This window comes from Ixodes scapularis, unplaced genomic scaffold (genome assembly GCF_016920785.2).
Source record: "Ixodes scapularis isolate PalLabHiFi unplaced genomic scaffold, ASM1692078v2 PGA_scaffold2__306_contigs__length_199485367, whole genome shotgun sequence".
Classification (NCBI taxonomy): domain Eukaryota; kingdom Metazoa; phylum Arthropoda; class Arachnida; order Ixodida; family Ixodidae; genus Ixodes; species Ixodes scapularis.
The window spans coordinates 1104824-1124682 of NW_024609857.1; the positions used below are offsets into that span (position 1 = coordinate 1104824).

General features: G+C 49.5%; 1 protein-coding gene across 4 annotated transcripts in view; it reads left to right on the top strand.

Moving 5' to 3' along the window:
* The window catches only part of LOC8036317 (toll-like receptor Tollo), a 229181-nt gene extending 212296 nt beyond the window's left edge, over positions 1–16885 (top strand). For all 4 annotated transcript variants that reach the window (XM_040221679.3, XM_040505012.2, XM_040221678.2 and 1 more), the window contains one exon: positions 10872–16885. In XM_040221679.3, the coding sequence (XP_040077613.1) occupies positions 11361–15062 (3702 nt within the window). In that variant the 5' untranslated portion in view covers positions 10872–11360 and the 3' untranslated portion in view covers positions 15063–16885. The remainder of the gene's footprint in view (positions 1–10871) is intronic.
* The last annotated feature ends 2974 nt before the right edge of the window (positions 16886–19859 follow it).

The window sequence follows — 19859 nt, forward strand, 5'->3', positions numbered from 1 at the left end:
TTCGTGGTCTGTTCTGGTGGGTTAGTTAGCTTTGTTGAGTGCGCTTCTCACCGCATACTGGTGTATTGCAGCGAAGCAACAATTGCGAACTAGGGGTCGCGATGTTGCGTGTCTTACTTCGCCGCAGCGCACCCGTTTGCTAAGGGGAAAGGTACTCTTTCAGAGCGAGGTGTAATGCAAGAAGGTATCTATTCACTCTTTTGTAGGTTTATTTTTTATGTTTTGTTATTTGTCTGAGTTAAGAATTGCTGTTTTGTCACAACTCCCCCTAGAACTTGAAGGTCACATAAATCTAGGTGTTCAAAATGATTGTATATTAACATTTGTTCAGTGGGATTTCGTGCCTAAAATAATAATTCACGGCGGTTTGCGCTGTCCTTCATCAGACGTCTTCTTGTTACCGTGTCTGGTGCTTCCACAAGCAGCTAAACAGTTAGTGTTTGTTCTCCTAATATTTGCGGTCTCTCCTCCTCACATTTGCGGTGATATAAATGAAAATGAAGTGTGCGGTTACTCTTCAAAAGCTCTTTTTGCTTCACCAAAATGAACTTTTGGCCGCTCCAACAGCTGCTTGAAAATGACTATACAACCAATCCCATCACTGAGTTGTACTCTTTATAGTCGCGCTTATTGCTTAACACGTCTACTTCATCGCATTGTTCCCATTAATTATCCCTCGCAAGCCCGAGAACAAGCGAAACCAAGGACCACGGAGCGATTTGATCTCCGTTCCGTATGGCCCCACCTGTATTTCTGGCAGGAAAAGTAATAGTAATAATGCATCGCTACCCTTGAGAGCAATGTCGCGGGTTCCTTCCTGAGCATCGGAGTAACCTACATTGCTACATTCTCGAGGCAACAACGTGGAGCGGTTCTTGGTTGCTTCTTAGTATATGCCGGAGCTCGCTCCACCTTTGTGCGCGCCCCTGAACCGGGGAACAACGAGACTTTGGATAACACCGAGGGGGCACGCCACAGGTGCCGATTAACAACGGCCATCGCAATCTTTTTAGTGCGCCGTATCTCAGCCCACTCCTCACGGCGGGCTTTCCTGCTTCTCCCGTGCGAGGTTCGCTTCGCGGGGCAGCGGGCTTTCGGGAAACGACGCCAAGAGCATAACGCCCCCTTCCGAACAATGGCCCGAGAGTGCTTGCCTTACCGGAGAACACCTGCAGGATCCACGCGTCGTTCTTTGGAATTGAGAGCTTTTCTCGCGCGGATGGGGAGCTCAAGGGGCTACACAAAAGCACGGTGAAAACGGCGGGATCCTATGAACCTAATTTACTTTGCCGTCGCGGTTAAAAAGATCCAACTTGAATCGGAATAACCAGTATGTCCTTATCTAAGAAGTGTAACCGAATGTTCTGAAATGCTTTGTTCGTTTCGTGCGTGAACACGTGCCGCCGGCTGACTGCCACACCAAGCACACGGAAAGATGCAGGAAGTGAAAGACCGCATAAGGCCTCTCCGGCAATGGACCTTTCTGGAAAGTAGCGCGCGCCCTCAAGCGGCTTGCGTGAGGCATTATGGGAACAGTTACTGTCGCTGCTCCGTCGTGCGCTGCTACCGCTGTACCGCCTGCCAGAACCACGTTGCCTATTTTCGCGCTGGGTCACTTTGTACGGCAGACGGCAATCTGCATTTCCCTGTGCTGCGCTGCGATGCCCACATGAGGTGAGAAACCCTCAATCACAACGCATCTATCCACTGCCCTTTTTTGGGTGGTCCACCGTTGTTTTTTTTTTTTACTGGGTCATTTTGCGTGGGCTTTGTTCCAATTAAGCGAGGTATCACTCAAGCATCCAACGTGTTCTTCTTTTTACTCTGGTAATTAGTTTGTTTAGATAATACAATTTAATTTATTTCGCAAAAAACTACAACAACAACAACGCAGTTTGTTTTTACAACGTTCGAAGACCGTTAGCTCACCTGGGTGCATGAATGGATTAAAAATGGTCCTGCAGTTCGGGCGGTAGCATACGCAGCCTAGCGTGCAAACGTCCGACTAGGCTAGACATGGCTTGGCTAAAGGGCGCGACACCCTCACAGTTCCCATAATGTCGCGTATCGCTCACTTATGGCGCTGGCATTTTCAGAAAGGTCCATTGTCGTCTCATGTATCGATGTCCCGAATTTAAGATGGCTGCCTTATACGCTTTCGTCTTGATTTTATACTAGAACCGCATCCTATTTAAAGGGCTCCTAAAAAGAAAAAAAAGGAAAACTTTTTTTTTTTTTTTTAAACAGTCTGGGAGAGACACGCGTGTCAAATAATAAATCTTACGCTAAAAAAAAAAAAAAAAAAAAAAAAAAAAAAAAAAAAAAAAATTAGAGCAATGTTGACGGCGAAAGGATGATTTTCAATTCTGAGCGTAAAGTCCATGACGTCACGGAATGGTCATTCGCTCAACGAGATGGGACTTCGCTCTTTCGACCTCAATGTGAAGGGGAAGCCGATCATCCTTTCCTCCACGCGCCCGAAATGCAGAGAGAGAAAACATGGGGAAACCAGGGGGAAACCAGGTGGCTACCGACTAAATCGGGTGTCGCGCCGTCAATAATGCTCTATTTATTTTTTTTTCGCTTAAGATTCGTTTTTTCACACACGTGTCTTAACCAAGCTGTTTAAAAAACTTTTTTTTAGGGTGTCTTTAATAAGAGTTTGTCGACGAATAACGGTGTGCTAAACTCCATATATATTAGCGTTAGATTGGCGAATAAACTAAAGTTGCTAGATAGATGACCAGTTGCGTTTCTTGTACGACTGACTACGTCACGACTGGTTTGCTACGACGAGCTGCCATCGAAACGTAGGATCGCGCAGCGCGTCATAGTAGAATGCAATCAGCGGAATACAACTCAGTCATTGGAAATATCTGAAGCAGCCTTTACGAGCGGCGGCGTGTTTTGCGGGTGTGACACAGCGAATATAATGGTATCATATACAGCAGCAAAATGAACTTGGCGTGAACTGAGGGACGCAATCTTCTCCCCAGATACTGTAATTGCTAACACGTGTCGGCTGTCGTCACTACTAAAAGGCGGTGTACAGAGTCCAGAGAATTCATTTCGATCTTCGTCGAGCGCGCGACTAGGCGACGGTGGCCACCGCTGCTTTCTGGGCACATTCCTAGGAAAAATGTGAATCGATTCTGCTGATTTGAAAATGGGCTTTTTGTACTCTTCATTATTGAAGTAGAATCACTCGATTAGAAACTATTAGTATTATCAATTCAACACTTTTAATTGACCATCCCTGTCAAAGACTTGCTTCCAAAATTTCTTGGTCGGAAGGTTGTGAAAATGAAGGGCGCCACTATCAACGGAAGGCAAAACGGTTACGAGTAATTGAACTACTTTCAAAAATAATCATTAATTTGGGTGATTACTAGCTAAACAAAGTAATCGGATGGCTACAAATGTAATCAAAAAGTTACAATCAATTTTGATTACTCTCCACGAGTAGCGTGCGAGTGTTTCCGTGGCCGCGACGTGCTGCTTGTCGGAGCTGTTTTCCGCTCCGAGCGCAGTCCTCCCAGCGTGCCAGGTCGGGCTCGAGGGGGACCCCCCACTCGGAAACCCCTTTGCCCTCAGCGGCGCGCATCGGGAATTGCCAGGGAAAAGTGCCGGGTGTTTATTGCACCCGCGATTATTCTAACAACGATTTAACGACTGCGTTTCCATTGCGTTTGCGCCGCTCCGTTGCCAATTATGCGAACGGGAATAAATGCGAGTGAACCTTCGGAAGAAGAAAGAAACGATGCCTTCGTGCGCGCGTGTAGCAGAACCGCCGTGTTGCAAACGTTACAGGTACTAGTTCCATTGCGATAAATAAATTGAGCTATGTACCCAATTCCCGTTTTTTTTTTTATCGTTTCTCTTTTTTTTTTTTCTTGAGAAGTGGATTACATAAGCATGCTTGAAGACAAATGCAAAGTGGAGCTATATAAAACACGAGTGATTATAATTGAGGGCTTATAAGAAAATACTACTATAACTCAAACCTGATTTTTTTTTTTTCACTATTTTTTATGACGAGCGAGAAACACTGCTAGCTATTCGAATGCGCCTCCCCTCTCTAAGGTATCGTGGCAGTTACTGGCTGGGCACTTTTCGGATTTTGGGTGCAGTACTCTCGCGTCAAGTTTGGTACCGACTGGTCACGTGGTCTGTCCTGCGGAGCGACGCGGACTGCCACCCCATCGATGAGTTCGCAGTAAACTCGTGAGGATTAGCTGCGTGTGGGATAACGATGCCAGGCGTGGATACTACCTTAATGACGTAGCAGTACTTAAGTTATTTTTTTATTGTAATGTATGGGGTACTTCTAAGTGACGGGTAAACTGGCCCTGGGGGCATTAGTGGCTCGTGAAAGTAGCTTCAATTAAACTGTTCAGGTAACCTTTTTTTCAATTTCTTGTTCAACGTGCGATTAAACGGTTAAGATAGGCACTATTTGCAGGTAAAAGTTTAAAAGAAACCAAGCACCACGGAGTTAAGAAATCATGTCGCGCTATGCTGTGTATCTGCATGCTGTGGGATGACAGTCACTTGAAACTAACAGCATAACTAAGTACAGTTAAATATAGATTCATTAATATACAGTGTAATGCGATTCCACATGCGCTATAAGAAACAAAATAAGTCAGATGCTATCTATGAAATTCAAGGACGATCCATTGGTAGATCATTAAGGGAATGCGTAAGTATGGCTTCGTTACGGGGTTAGTGTTAGCGTTTCCCAAAGGGGGACGTGCAGGGCGTTTCCCAAGGGCCATGCTCGGATTCCCTGAGGATTTACCAATGGATCTTCTTTCAATTTTTGCCGCCTACTTGGACCAGTGCTTGGATCGCACTCCATTTCGTAGCACAAACCAAGGTATACGCGTTCCGTACACTGACAAGTTCAGACTCGCCCCAGCGTCACCGCGCCCATTAGCTTCCGCCTCGTGACGTGGCTTCCCTCTCCCCTTTGTCCCTCACCACTCTCCTCCTCCCTACGCGGCGCGCTTCCCCTTTCCACCGTCTCGTTCACAGAGGGGCGCGGTCAGCTTTTCCCTGTCATGGGAGTACTGATGCTAACGCATATTAATAACAAATGAGGAGTGCTTTGGTTGCCACTGGTCCGTCCAGCGTTAGCGGCGTCCGAACTCGCAGGATGCTGTCTAGCGATCAAAAATGAGACCCGTCCCGGTGCCTCTCGGGCAGTGTTGGCGGTAACGCGTTACGAGTGACGGCGTTACCGGTAACCCATTTCGTTTTCCGGTAACGTACTAAAGTACTCGTTACGTCTTAAGACTGTAACACAGCGTACTTACCTACAATATTAGGAAGTTGTAGTAGACCGTTTTCGCAGCCCGCTAAGAACCCAGGTAGCGTTCCGTAATCCGCCACAAAACCTTGAACTATGCAGACAAGGCTGGCGGTGCGCATGCGCAGCTGCGGCATTTTCTTGACGGATACCGTAGCGGAGGAGAAAAATGATAGACTACAACTCCCTTCTTACTTCATATAACGGGTAACTTATTTACGTTACTCATTACTTGTTCCTCCCAAGAATTAGAAAAAGAATAACTTAATTTTTTTGTTCTTGTTTTTTAGGGCTTAAGTCAAATGAGTTCTTGCAATCATCCCACATACCTTCAAAATGTTGCCTATCTCTTTACAGGTGGGACCATAAAAAAAAGTGTCTGCATGAGCATAATGTTTCTTGAAATATGCCGCTTATCCATACTTGTACCGTCAAAACAAAAAGACATTTGACTTCATAAAAAAAATTCAAAAGTAACGCACGTACTTTTTTTTTCTCTTTTTTTTTTCGTAGCGATAGCAGTAACGAGGTAACGTAGGTCAGTAACGAGGTCCTTTTATTTGCAAGTAGCGAGGAACTTCGTTATTTTTCTGTAACGCTTACAACATTGCTCTCGGGATAACCTCCTTCCCCTTCCCCCTCCCAAAAACTGCTAAATAATGTTAAAGTAACATGACCGTCGTAACCGCGTCACACAATCTCAAAGCAAAGAAATGGACAAGAGGGTTTGTGCTGTGGGCGTATAAGGCTCTAATTGCTTCCCTCCCGCACCGTTGTTCAGTCGCTCTCGAAAATTTCTTTTGCGTACGTTGCCTCTGCCCCACAGTGTATAGCGGGTGTCCGTGTTGTGTCGGCTGCCATGGTGACGCCCTAAATATACTATCGTCGTTTAATTAATCAGTCGGCGGAAATAAGCTCGCTCCCGGGCATGATTCGCCGGTGAGGAGCATGCTACGAGCGATTCACTGATTCTCGTGGTACACAGTAGGTCACTGTATCTTTAAACGAAAAATGGCCAGTATTTTTTTTTTTGTTATGAATATTTAATACTATAGTAGAATATGCTGATTGTGGGCTCCAACCAAGGGGAGGCTGAATTTATCGTTCTTCAATGCCCTGTCTCGGCAGGTGAGGCAAAGAGAAGCTCTCTCGATCGTTCAGGAACAAATGGCTGAGGAGGTAGCCAATATTTATACCCGTCAAGTTTCGATGAACCGTTCCTCTAAAATTTTCGAAATTGAGCGGAGTTGCCCCACGGAAGCTGAAACGGAGCATACGTTTATACCTTCGCGCTCGGATGCTTCCTTTCTACGCGCGTCGGTATACCCAACACTCGCACCCTCCTGAACGGGCAGCGTTTTATTGCATTTCTTCTCTCGAACTCTCGTTTCCTTCCTTTACTTTAGTTTCTGCGCTACGCCCTTTTGCACCGACGGTTTGTTGTGCCGGGCTTCCCGCTCGATAAACGGTTGGAAGCGAGTCTCACTTCTTTCGGGCGTTGCTGGATTTGAGCGTCGTCACTGTAACCACTCGGGTGGCTGGTGCGGGAGCGTGCCCAGACACGGCAGATTGTGTCACGTGCGCGGCGGACCTTCGATAAACAAACCATTAGGCCGACGCGAGCGTACGGGGGGGGGGGGGGGGGGGGGGTTCTTCCCCGCCCACCACGGGGGGGGGGGGGGGGGGGGCGCTTGGATTGGGCGCGGTGACTCGGCTGGCGTGACTGCGAGGCATCACCCCGTTTTCTGCTCGCAAAGACAGGCAGGCTCCTCTCGGAAACAAAGCGGCACCGAGGGAGAAACATAAAGAGAAAGGAAGGGAAAACATCTAGAGTCACGAAACGGAATGGTTGCGGCCGTTTCGGGAATGCGCACGTGAAAGAGGACACCGCACCGGAAGTGCGGAAAGAAACGTAATTTCACCGCGGTCTTACCCCGGCCCGAGGCGACAGGCTTGCGAGTCGAGAGATACGTGAGGACAACAATGCCATTTTCGAGCACGCACAATTAACCTGGAACGCGATACGGGCGGCCGCGAGGTCATGCCGTCTCGGAGCGGAGAGCGAGAGAGAGCCCACGACGTTGCGGCGAGCGAAAGAATCCCCGCGCTCTGTATGCGTACGACTATATGGCTCTAGCTTTGGGAACAATTCTGGGAAAGTCCGCTCGGCCGCCCTACATGGGACTGCACGCGGCGCTGGATGGACGCGATGACGGACTGAAATCGAGCGCCGTTCTAGTTGAGGTTAGGGGAGCGGTTGCTGTTCCCGCAAAGCACCAGGTCCCACGGTCACACACAAATGTCTCAAGGGCACCGAAGGGAATTTGGATTACGACGGTATCCTTCCATAGCTGCTGATACGGTTGTGTCCAGATATGTTCACGTGACTGAAATAAAGTAACTAAATATCGTTACTCGTTACTCACTCAAAAAGTAACTAAGTACGTTACTCGTTATGGAATTAAGAATGCGTTACCTAAGCTTGAAAGTAACGTGTTCTTTTCTCGCTACTGCGAATGTGTCGCTTCCAATATTTATCGTCCTTAAGGAGCTGTGCAACGATATTCAACTGGAATGTTTTTCTCTCTACACGAGCTTACTGGCACACCTGGGACTCAAGGATACTCACACGCAACGCCATTGGCCAAGAAACTCCTCTGTTGTGGCGTAATTTCAAGGACAAAAGCGATCATTTTCATTCAATCTCTCCTTTGCAAAATTTGATGACGTAACTCGGGGATCGCAGTACACCCAAGTGACGATATTTGAATGCGGTTCATAGATTGGACCCGAGCATTGCGTGGGCACTCGACTTGGGCTCGTGACAATTGCTAGCTCGAGAAGCATTCCGGTTGTGACCCGTGTCCAATCGCTGTAACGACGACAACAGCCGAACCATAACAACGTCTGGAACTCAGCGCGTGTCCTGCGCTTTGCCAACCCCAGCGCGTGGCTATGATCAATATTGGCGGCATATAATCGGCTCCAGATCACGTGGCCGCTTGTTCTGGCTGCGAGTTGAGGGGGTGAACGCTGCTCGTTTTTCTTACATTTTTTTCTGGGACTTCTATTGCGTGGGGTGAAAAACGAACGCGTGTTTCATAGGTCATTAACGTTAGGGATTCGTTTTAAGCGGTATTTGTGCACAGTACAAAAATTGTTGCATCGCTCCTTTAATAATTCCTCGCTTTTTAACGCGTTTCTTCAGGGATGACCGTGGCTATACTCGACATGTATCTTGTGCGCATCTTTTTGTGGTCTTTCTAGCGTTTTCTTGTCACGTACATTAGAGGCGCAAGCTGGGGTGAAAACTCGTTTGGGTGCTTGTATTGTACACGTTCCCCTCCAGAACTAGCTAGGTACCGTTAGTCGTTACTTCATCAAAAAGTAGCGGAAATACATTAAGGCCCGTTCACACACTTGAAACTTCTTGTTACCTTACACCTTGAAACCTTGTCTCTTGCGATGAAAGGACACACCGGCGCCACCCAGCGGGTGGAACCCTTGGCGACCCCGTATATTTCCTTTTTCTTTCGCGCGTCATCATTTCTTTCTTGGCTCGAAAAAACGTTTTTCGGTGTTAGAAACGACCGTTTCTCGGAGATAGTACGTACTTTTGACCTCGCAATTACCGCAAAACCTCCGCTCTAGTGAAATACAGTCCCAAGGTCACCGCATACATAACTCTACTGTGCCAGTGTATTCTTTGGTCCTGTTAAATTTTGAGAGGATTTAAAGTACTGGGTCCTAAGGAGTAGCAAGTGTGTAAACGGGCCTTTACTCGGTCCTCCTCTTAAGAAGTAACTAGGTTACTTCGTTATTGAAGGAAGTAGCAAGGTACAAGTAAAGTGTCAGGTACAAGTCTGGTTGTGCCCAAGTTGCGCTTTCAGGAGTGTTTACGGATTCAAAAGGCAATAATACCTGCCTAGTGAGTACGATCTGGTACGGCTCCTAATGGTGGAGCACGCGGGCACAAATCGTACGCGGGGAGTGTGTTGCTGACTCGCCACCTTTTGCTGCCGCAAAACGTTCTTCAACAGTCACTCCACAGTGTCACGCCGAAGGCAAGGGATTGTTTTAGAAAACCTCGACGAGTGAGGAAGAAAAGAAGGATGCAAACACCTTTGTTTCCCTGGACAAGGTTCTCTTTAAAAGCACCCTTTTGGCGAAAAAAGAAAAAAAAAAGTGACCGGTTTAAATATTTCGGACAAAATTGGTTTTTGGCTATTCTTGTTATCGTCAGCCAGGTATGCAAATAAGTTACACATTGTTCTAGTGTCATTTCTGGAAGATACAAGAAAACGGGGGACGTTACAACTCGCGAAGAGCAGGAGACGGAGCCCTTCTCCACATTAGCACAGCAAACGCCGGAGTCCGATTTCCTCCTCTCCAGCATTCGCTTTGTTAACGTGGAAAGAGGAAAAGGCTCCGTCTCCTGTTGCTCTCTAGCTGAAACGAACTGTAACTTTTTCTTTTTTTGAAACAATGTTTTCATTTTTTTTTCGCGTTATGTATTGTAGACTTGTTACTATAACAGAATGAGATCCAATTCAATTATCTTGGCAAGTTGTTTCCGTGCGTCTCTTCCGCGCCAGAAGCATCCCGGGGCGGACAGGCAGGGGGCCGTTGGCCGATACTCACGGGGTCAACGGTGGAGTCCTTGTTGTCAAAACACGGGGCGTCGTATCCACGTCCGTTTCACGCAGATACGCTCCTCGCAAACCAAGATAACGCGTTTTTGTATTGGGCTTCATAGGACACCGACCACATGAGGGGAATTCGCGAGAAATATCAACGAGTGAAACTGTACGGATTCGTGCATGAATATATTGTCGAAGCTAAACGAATTTTTGTTTGCGCTGCTGATACTTGTTTGGCGGCACTCGAGCGTCGCATGCTGAAGGAGTGTTCTTGCAGCTTGATCACCCTATCTGTGATCAAGCTATACGTACTAAGCAGCAAGTGCAATTTGATGTCGCTAATGCTGCGTGATGACCGAGAGTAGCTTTATTCTTTCTTTCTTAAAGATGGCGACAGAGACAGAAGATTGCGAATGCACAATAATGTTATCTCTTCCTTTATCCAGTTAAATAGACCGTATAAAATAAAAAGTAAAAGTGAAAAAAATAATAATTTAACTTTGGGTAAGAATCGAACCAGGCCTTTTAGCTAGTTTTTCTCCATGTGGTTCGTCCTTTTGACATTAACCTTTTTAATATATGAAAAGTAGTAAATACCTATGCATTACAAAACGCAAACAAAAAAAGAGGGCAGTACGGTTAAGACCAAAGTGCTACGTGTCCAGTCTGGTACAGGAAATAAGTGACCCTAATGTCTCCAAATCTCGTGCACGTACGAGTGAGAGTTTTGCTCGTGATGTTCAGTGCGGACCCGCTCGCCTCTCTTTTTGCTTGCTCTTTACCATACGCGTCCCAGTTTCCCGAAAACAGATTTGTGGCTGCACTTCCGCGAATGAATGCCGCACCGATTGCCGTCCCCGTGTCGCGATCACTGCAGGAGGTCAGCGACTCTTGCTCACGGTGTGGTCTTTTCCCTGCAGGACGACGCAGGGGCCTCGTTCCAGCGGCCGGAGCCGACGTGGCTGCAGTCGGTTCAGGTGAAGGAGCCGGAAGACGCTCTTCGAGGCACGGAGACACGCCCGGCTTATCAGGCGCCCCGGCCATCCTTCCCTCCCGTCCCCGAGTGCGCCTAAGCTGGGCCATCCTTCCGGCCCGCTGTGCCCCTCTTCCCCAGAAACTCGGAGGAGCCTCCCCAGAGGACAACGTCGCACGAGATCACTCGAGGGGAACTGAGCCCTTCCCCAGGACCCGGTGGTGCCCGGTCGATTCTCAAAAGAAGACCCCCCGCCCTCACTCCCGGGATTGGGACGTCGCTCCGCTTTCTGCGTTTCTTCTTCGTGAAAGTGAAGTGTCGTTCGTGCTCCGCCGAGGACGCGGCCTGTCGGTTTCTTTTTTTTCTTTGGTTTCGACAATGAGAAGTGTTGGTGAAGTTCTAGCCCCATCGCAGCGTGCGTGAAGTTTCCTCATCGATGTGCTTCGGAACGCCCACTATGGTGTTACGGCCGTGCGTGAGGACTCCGTGCCGCGCCAAGCGTCACTCCGGAGTGACGCTGGCGGTGGTGCTGCTGGTGGCGACGTCCTTACCAGGACTGTGCGCGGCCGCCCACTACGTGCTGGCCGAGGACTGCGACTGGCGCACGACGCAGCAGTCGTCGAGCACCGAGATCGCCCTCAAGTGCCGCTTCCAGGCGATCCGCGCGGGTCCCGACGGGACCAACTTCAGCCTCATCCAGCCGGACCACACGACCAGCCTGACAGTGTTGTGCGGTTCGCTGTTCACCGAGAGCCGACTCGGCAACGGGACCTTTTCCACGCTGAGGTTCCTCCGCACGCTACACATGGAGCAGTGTAAACTGGCGGAGGTGCCGGACTCCGCGCTGGCGGGACTAGTCGAACTAAGGAACCTCACCATCCGGACTTACAACGGCGACTGGGGTGCGCTGTCGCTGGCCCTGGGCCGGCGATCGCTCTCTCCACTGAAGCTCCTGGAGCGGTTAGACTTGGGTCACAACAACATGATTTCTGTGCCCCGGTCGCCCTTCTGTGAGCTGGGGAACCTCAAGTCTCTCAACCTCACTCACAACAGCTTCGAGGACATGACCAACATGGGCTTCAACGAGTATTCCGAAGACAAGCCCAAGTGTCTGGATGAACTCGTGGAGCTGGACCTGTCCCACAACAAGCTGAGGTACATCGACGACCGGGCATTCATGGCACTCCGAAACCTGCGCCTGCTTTACCTCCAACGCAATCAGCTGACGCAGCTCGTCGAAACCGCCTTCGGTGCCCTCGGTCGCCTGCAAGTAGTCGACATGTCGCACAATCAGTTGAACACCATCCCACCCAAGCTGCTGCACGGCTCCGTCGACCTACGCGAACTGTATCTGCAGAATAACTCGTTGGGACTTCTGTCACCTCACACGTTCACCGACTTGCAGCAGCTGGTCATCCTGAACTTGAGCCACAACCAGATTTCCAGCGAGTGGATAACGCACGATACGTTCGCCGATCTTATTCGCCTGGTCATCCTAAACCTGAGCCATAATCTGCTGAGGCACATTAACGCCACGACATTCCAATCTCAGTACAGCTTGCAGATCTTAAACCTTGACCACAACCAGATTGAAGCCATTGACGACAATGCCTTTTCTTCGCTTTACAATCTCCATACTCTGATTCTGAGCGACAACAGACTGCGGCACCTGGACATCTTCACTCTGAACGGACTCTACGTGCTCAGCAACCTTGCCCTAGATCGGAACCACCTGCAGACGATTCATCTAGAAGGCTTCAAGAATTGCAGTAGCCTTCAAGACTTGCAACTTTCAGGAAACAGACTAGCAGACGTTCCAAATGCTCTTCAGTTCTTGAGGTTTCTCATAACGCTGGATCTTTCCGAAAACGTTATAACAAATATAACGAACACTACCTTGTCGGGAATGACGAATCTTCACATCCTCAGGCTCTCGGGTAACCAGATCGGCAATATGACAAGAGGAACGTTCCAGGAACTGAAGTCGCTGAGGAGGCTCGATCTGTCCAACAACAAAATCACAGCTTTGGAGCACGGGATTTTCGATGATGCTGCCGCTTTGAATGTGATCCTTTTGAACGACAATCTTTTGAAGGACATCAATGGACTCTTTATGAACTTGGCGCACCTGAGGCTGCTAAACGTGTCGCGCAATGGGATCACATGGTTCGATTACGCCCTGGTACCGCGTCAACTGAAGCATCTTGATATCCATGACAACGAAATTGAGACTTTGGGTAACTACTACGAACTCGAAGACAAAATGCACCTTAAGATCCTCGATGCGTCGTACAACAACATCAAGGAAATCAATGCGGCTTCATTTCCAAACCAGGTGGAAGTGATTTCTCTTAGCATGAATCGAATCAGCATTATTCACCCGTTCACGTTCATGGCCAAGCACAACCTGACCAAAGTCAACCTGACCCATAATCGCTTACAGAACGTAGACATAAACGCTTTCCGCCTCAAGCCCATTTCGTCGAAAGTGATCCTTCCGGACTTCTGGATTGCTGACAACCTCTACTTCTGCGACTGCACCATGGAGTGGCTCCAGCGGATCAACAATTTGGACGAGATTCGCCAATATCCGCGGGTTGTGGATCTCAACGAAGTAATGTGTCAGATGCCGTTCGGCCGCAGGAAGCCACGGATGCTCCTTTCGGACGCCAATTCCTCAGACTTCCTATGCAAATACAAAAGCCACTGCTTCGCCCTATGCCACTGCTGCGAGTTCGACGCTTGCGATTGCGAAATGGTCTGCCCCGAAAACTGCACGTGTTACTCGGATCAGACGTGGAACACCAACATTGTGGACTGCAGCTTCACGTCGTACGGCGCCATCCCGCCTCGTGTTCCCATGGATGTCACGGAGCTGTACCTCGACGGCAACGACATGTCCCATCTGTCGAGTCACAGCTTCATCGGACGCAAGAACCTCAAGGTCCTCTACCTGAACAACAGCAACGTCCAAACGATCCACAACCGCACCTTCAACGGGTTGGTCGGCCTTCAGGTTCTTCACCTCGATCACAACAAGGTGACTGCGCTTCATGGCTTTGAGTTCGAGAACCTCACGAACCTACGCGAGCTGCACCTATCCCACAATCGGCTCGCCACGGTGAGCAACAGGACGTTCGTGTCGCTCAAGTCCCTCACGATTCTCTACCTGGACAACAACTACATCGTCGAGTTCCAGGTGTGGAACTTCAACTACAACCCTTCCCTCAGTGACCTTCGGCTGGGCCACAACCCGTGGTCCTGCGGCTGTCGTTTCATGGAGAACTTCCAGGACTGGGTGCACATGTTCGGGGCGCCCCTCAAGGACTCCGTGGCCATCCGCTGCCGCCAGAACCAGACCATGGGGCCCTTTTTGCTCGAATTCAACGCCACGGCGTGCACCAACTTCACGGCCGTCACCTACTTCCAGGCCGTGTTCTCGGACAACTACATGCCGCTCCTCATCGTCTTGCCTTCCGTGGTCGTGCTCCTGCTTTTCGTGCTCGTGCTAGTGCTCGTGTACCGGAAGCAGATGAAAGTGTGGGTGCACAGCAAGTACGGCGTGCGTTTGTTCCGGCGCAGCCAGTACGCGCCCGAAGTGGACAGACTCTTCGACGCCTTCGTGTCCTACTGTAAGAAGGACGAGGCCTTCGTGGCGCAAATCCTGGCGCCCGAGCTGGAGTGCGGCAGCCACCCGCCGTTCCGGCTGTGCCTTCGCTACCGCGATCTGCCCATGTCGGGCTACGTGGCCGAGGCCATCACCGAGGCCGTCGAGTGCAGCCACCGGACACTGGTTGTGCTCTCGGAGCAGTTCCTCAAGAGTGAGTGGTGTCGCTTCGAACTCAAGACGGCGCACCACGAGCTGCGCTGCAACAGCAGGCACCGGCTCGTCGTGGTGCTCCTCGACGACGTAGCCGTGAAAGAGATGGACGCCGACGCGCGCCAGTGCCTCCGCTCGGCGGTGCTCCTGCGCTGGGGGGACAAGAGGTTCTGGGAGAAGCTGCGCTACGCGCTGCCGGACGCCGCCCGTGCAGGCCGCAAGCAGGTGGTCGTGAACCAGGCGTCCGAGGTCACCGTGTGTCCGCCGCACCTCATGTCCTCCACGCGCTGCCCCAACAACGCGATCAAGCTGGTCTGACACTCTACGCTTGTGTGGACGCGACGGTGCGGCGGACAAAACACGTGCACCCACCTTTGGTCCCGGTCCCCCCGCTGACGCGACGCGGCTCCGGCTGAGCGACGCGGACTCCGCGCCGGCACAACCACAGAGGGCGCAAGAGCGCGCCACGACCGCGCAGTTAGGAGGTAGGACGCCTTGAGAGCCTGTAGTGCCTTTCCTTTTTACACGTTTTGTACCGAGGTAGAGCGGTCGGAGCCTTAGCGAAACGCGGTAGCCCCTCGTGGACCATGATTTTGCTCGCGTGTCGCCGAGACGTAGCGTAGCGTTTTCTTTGTCGTCTCTCAAGAGGGCCCGGACCAAAGGTGCGTTCGTGCACCCACTGACCAAAGTGAACGCTGCGCCTGGTGCGCGTAAACAAATAAGAACTTTATTCCGTTGCCAAAATATAGTGCGTGTTCTTCGAGACACCTCTGGACTTCCCAGCAGCAAGCACACCAACGGAGTGCTCGTGTCAGCTGTGACCGTCGTGAACTTTCTTGGACAAACGAAGAAGATATCTGCGGTATATCTAGTAGTTCCTGTAAACAAGACAAAATGAATCTGTATATAGAAGTATTTAAAGTCGGCCACGTAAACCCACAAAAGCCTTTTTTTTTTTTCTCGCGAATTTTAGATTACACTAGAATGGTTGTGTGACTCAGATTTCGCATCTCCTTGCTGTTTCGTTGCGATGCTCGTGCCGCCTTCCAAGGTGTTCGGCGACCCCGTCGAACGCTGCCCTCCCGCGGGGGCCCTGCCTTCGGCCCCCCTATTTATTTGTCCCCCTCCCCCCTGTGTGTGGCGCGGAGACGTATTTATGTTCCTAGCCTTAATCGAGAGTCAGCGCTCTGTTTTCCTCCAGCTTGTTTCATTTCTGCCGTATCCCGGCCTTCCACCAGTCAGTTTTAAAATCGGGAAGCCGGGATTGCCTTGTCGTCTTGTCGGTACCATGGCGGTCAGACAGCGAGCAGGTTGAACAGAGTTTCGTTCTTTTTACGAAGGCGTCTCTCACACTGGAAGCCTCTGTTTGTACATAACTTCGACATGTTTTATTTGTCGCGTGGCCAGCCCCTTATACATATACTGTGTTCCGAGATGGCGCTGTGTGTTAGCGCTGCGATTAGGGGTGAAGAAGAAAGCAACAGAGAAGTAAGATGCATACTTTTGTACAAAGTCTCAGCGAAATAGACGAGGAAATGGTAACCGCAGGCCTGTGTGATAGTGGCAACTAAGAAGGAACGGGGCAAAAACCGTTTCAGGAATTCCCATTTGCTCGCGAGGTCCTCGACGTTGGTACAGTGGCAGGCTGCTTAGGTTGTACAGGAAGGAAGCAGCCGGGGACTTTCCATTGTATTGTTGTCGTTTCTTTTTCAAATGCGCGTTAGTCATAGAGTACAAAAGAACTTCTTGAAATAGCGATTTTTAAAAAGGAATGCCAGTGTACGGAAACTACGTTCCTCCGAATTGCGCTGTAGGTTAAAAAGCATCGGGAAAACTGAAAGATAAGTTGTCTCTCTGCTAAATCGGGCCCTTTCCTCGAGATGCTTCAGTGTATGAATGGCTTGTAGCAGTGAGTTGCCTAAATTCCGTGCATGTGGCAGCCTTCAATATGCAAAACGTGGGGACAGAACGTGTGAAAGTAGTAAAATGTTGAAAATTTTGTTTGTTAGACCGTGCGCTTGCGACGTCGAGGGGCGAATTCCTCTCTACGAGTGTAAAAGAAAAAAAAAAAAACGTCACAGCATGGCCCGTCTTGCTAGCATTACAACTGTGATATATTAATAAAAAAAAAGAACAACTTCCTCTGTGTCACTCTGACGTGTGTTCTTCCTTGGCGTGCCCGCGCGAGTAGCGCAGACGCTGGGTTCCGGCTCTGCCCATGCCGCCTGCAGCACATCTACGACTAGTGCATGCAAACAGTCAGTAGCTCATGTATGCGTTCGAAGGTAAGTTTGCTATACCGTTCAAAACTCGTATCTCTATGCTCAAAAACTTTTAAAATTGGGAAAAGCCAGAAAACTCTTACCGCCCGATAAATTTAACAGGATAATAAAAAGAAAAACGCCTTTTATTGTGCGCTCAGTTTTACTGTTTTACGCGTTTCAATCGCGTACATAAATGGGGCTCATCGCAGTGGCATATAAATCTTGCAGATGATCAATACTAGTGTCATCGGGATGTTGGCGCTCCTTGAACGAGGATGCTCTTTTTGACTTGTTCTTGCTTAGATTCGTCGTTCGTATTTAAGGCTCGTTCACACATCCTTGCAACCGAGTAGGACCGGCCGAGACGAGACCGGTTTTTAAGCACATTGCGACAGCTTAGGACCAGCTCCGCGGCAGCATATCTGGTCTTGCGCCGTCGCAAGAGGCTTAAAAATCTGTATTGTCTCAGTTGGTCCTACTGGGTTGCAAGTCTGTCAACGAGCCTTGAGACACTTTTGCCGTCGAACATAGGACTGGACCCGGAATACTGGGAGGGTAAACATCGCTCACTGTTCAAAAGAATACTGTAACTAAAGCAATATTATTTTTATAATATTGACGAAGTTACGTAGCATTCGCTACTTGCCCCTCCTTTTCACTATAATTCCCTTTGAATGGTGAAGGTAGGTAAAAAAAAAACAAAAAAAAACAAGTAGCAATGCGAATTTTTGTTGTTCTCCGGCGAAGGTACAAAATGCGCGCCCGTTCTCGCAAAGGAATGCACAGGAGCACTGCAAAAGTTGACTGGTTGCTTCAATTGAAAACCGGAAATTCCAGAAACACTAGCGTCAATGGAACCTCCAGCGTTCATTATAATACGTCTGGGAGTATCATCCGCACTTCGCATATGTGCAACATGTGCGCTCAGTGCTGCACAAGAAAACAAACTTGGGGGACGCTTAAGCCTCGCCTTTAAAGGTGGAACGCGGTAGCGTTATGGGGTTCCATTGGTTAAGCTTTCTCGTATAAACGCGTGCTTTTTGCCAAGCCGTGCGAGCGTGTGCGTGGTCTAGTCGGTAGCATCACGTGACGTCACACGTGGCTGGGACGTCATGACGCCATCGACCCGCTAAATTTGGCAAGGCAATGTTTTGCTACATTTGGCGGGAATATTTTGTCGCCAAATTTAGCGGGGAAATCCCCTAATGGAACGCGCGCAACTCATGTGGGAAACACGTGACTGCGCGCGTTACATTATCCCATTTTTTGGTCCCAGCCACGCCGACTCCGGATTTTCTGCGACACGACCTCCTAAACCGTATCGCGCTAAAACATTGAACCACGAAGAACTGAAGTTAAAACTTCGTCCACCGACCAGAAATAAAGGAAGGAAGACTATCTTCATAGCATAAAAAAAAAAGAAAAATCTGAGTGACCGATCTTTTTCTGACCTCATACCTTGCCTCCAGGCAACAGTAATTTTTTTTTTTTTAATTTTGAAAAAGTCCGGCGCTCTTCTTTCTCCCCCCCCCCCCCCCCCCCCCTTTCCCGTCCCCATCTATATACGCTGAGCCTTCATTCTCTCTTGGAAGCCCCAGGTGGTAATGGGATCAATCAAGCAGCGTCAAAAGCACAAGTCACTCCACCTTTTCTGTTTATAATGGTTCAGCGATGATAGAACACGTAAAGAAACATGACGAACACCATAATGGTGCACTTTTGACACTGCTTGATTGGCCTCATCTGCACGAAGCGTCGGTTGCGTCTGGATTTACGGTAAAACGAAGTACAGCTGACATTTGTGTTCGAGCGCCCTGGGGTAGCCGTCTCTTACCGAAGCATCGGCTGCCACATCCGGGCCATGGACTCCTTTTTGCAGTTGAGCTTCTGTCCCCTTCGTGTTTTAGACCTCTTTGAGTGCTTTGCATCATCTTCTCCAAAATACCGCCGCGCATACACCCTGACCTTGAAATGCCTCTGCGTTTGTTAGATTATACTCCATGTCACTAGTTGTGTGCAGTGCAGGCGAAAGCAATGCCAGGCGAAAAGAGAAAAGGCGAGCACTAGCAGCACTAGGAACGTTAGAGAGGAGAGCAGTGCGATAGGGGGAGAGGGGAGAGAGAAATAGCACTAGGAATGTTAGAGAGGAGAGGAGGTTTCTCTCCTCCTCCCCAGCCTTCCTTGTGCTTGCTTTTTCTCCCCTCGCCTGGCGTTGCTTTCGGCTGCACTGCACGCATCTAGTGACACGAAGTATTATAGTATTCTACGAAAATGCTCTTCCTTCCCTGCTTCGTAGTCTCCGTTTCTACGCGCCGGATTGGGAAGGGGCGGCGGTAAGTTTTAGCGTACCGCTTAACCTCCTCCTCCCCCCCCCCCTTTCCCCCCACTCCGCGCGGCCCTATGGCATTCGGAAAGAACAATCGAAATATGTAGTACATCCAAAAATGGTATGTTCATACACAAACTTGAAAATAATGCTCTCTTACGCATGCCCCGCAGGTCGATGAGAGCAGAACGTTCTCGAAAAAAATCTTTGCTAGGCGATAACTGTATGCCGAGGCACCCCAGCAGATTCCAAACTATACTTCGTTTCACCTTAGGTAAGAACACAGACGACGATACCAGCCAATGGGACCAATCAAAGAGTGTCAAAAGCGCAACGTCATGGTGCTCGCCATGTGTCGTACGTGTCCTATATCATCGCTGAACCAATCATGTTTAGGAAAGACCCACGGACTTTTGATTTTTACGCTGTTTGATTAGTCCTATCAACATCTTAGGGTCTACCTCAAGGGAAACGAAGTGTAGGAACGGCTCGGTCACCCTGGTTGCCAGTGGATTCGCTCAATTC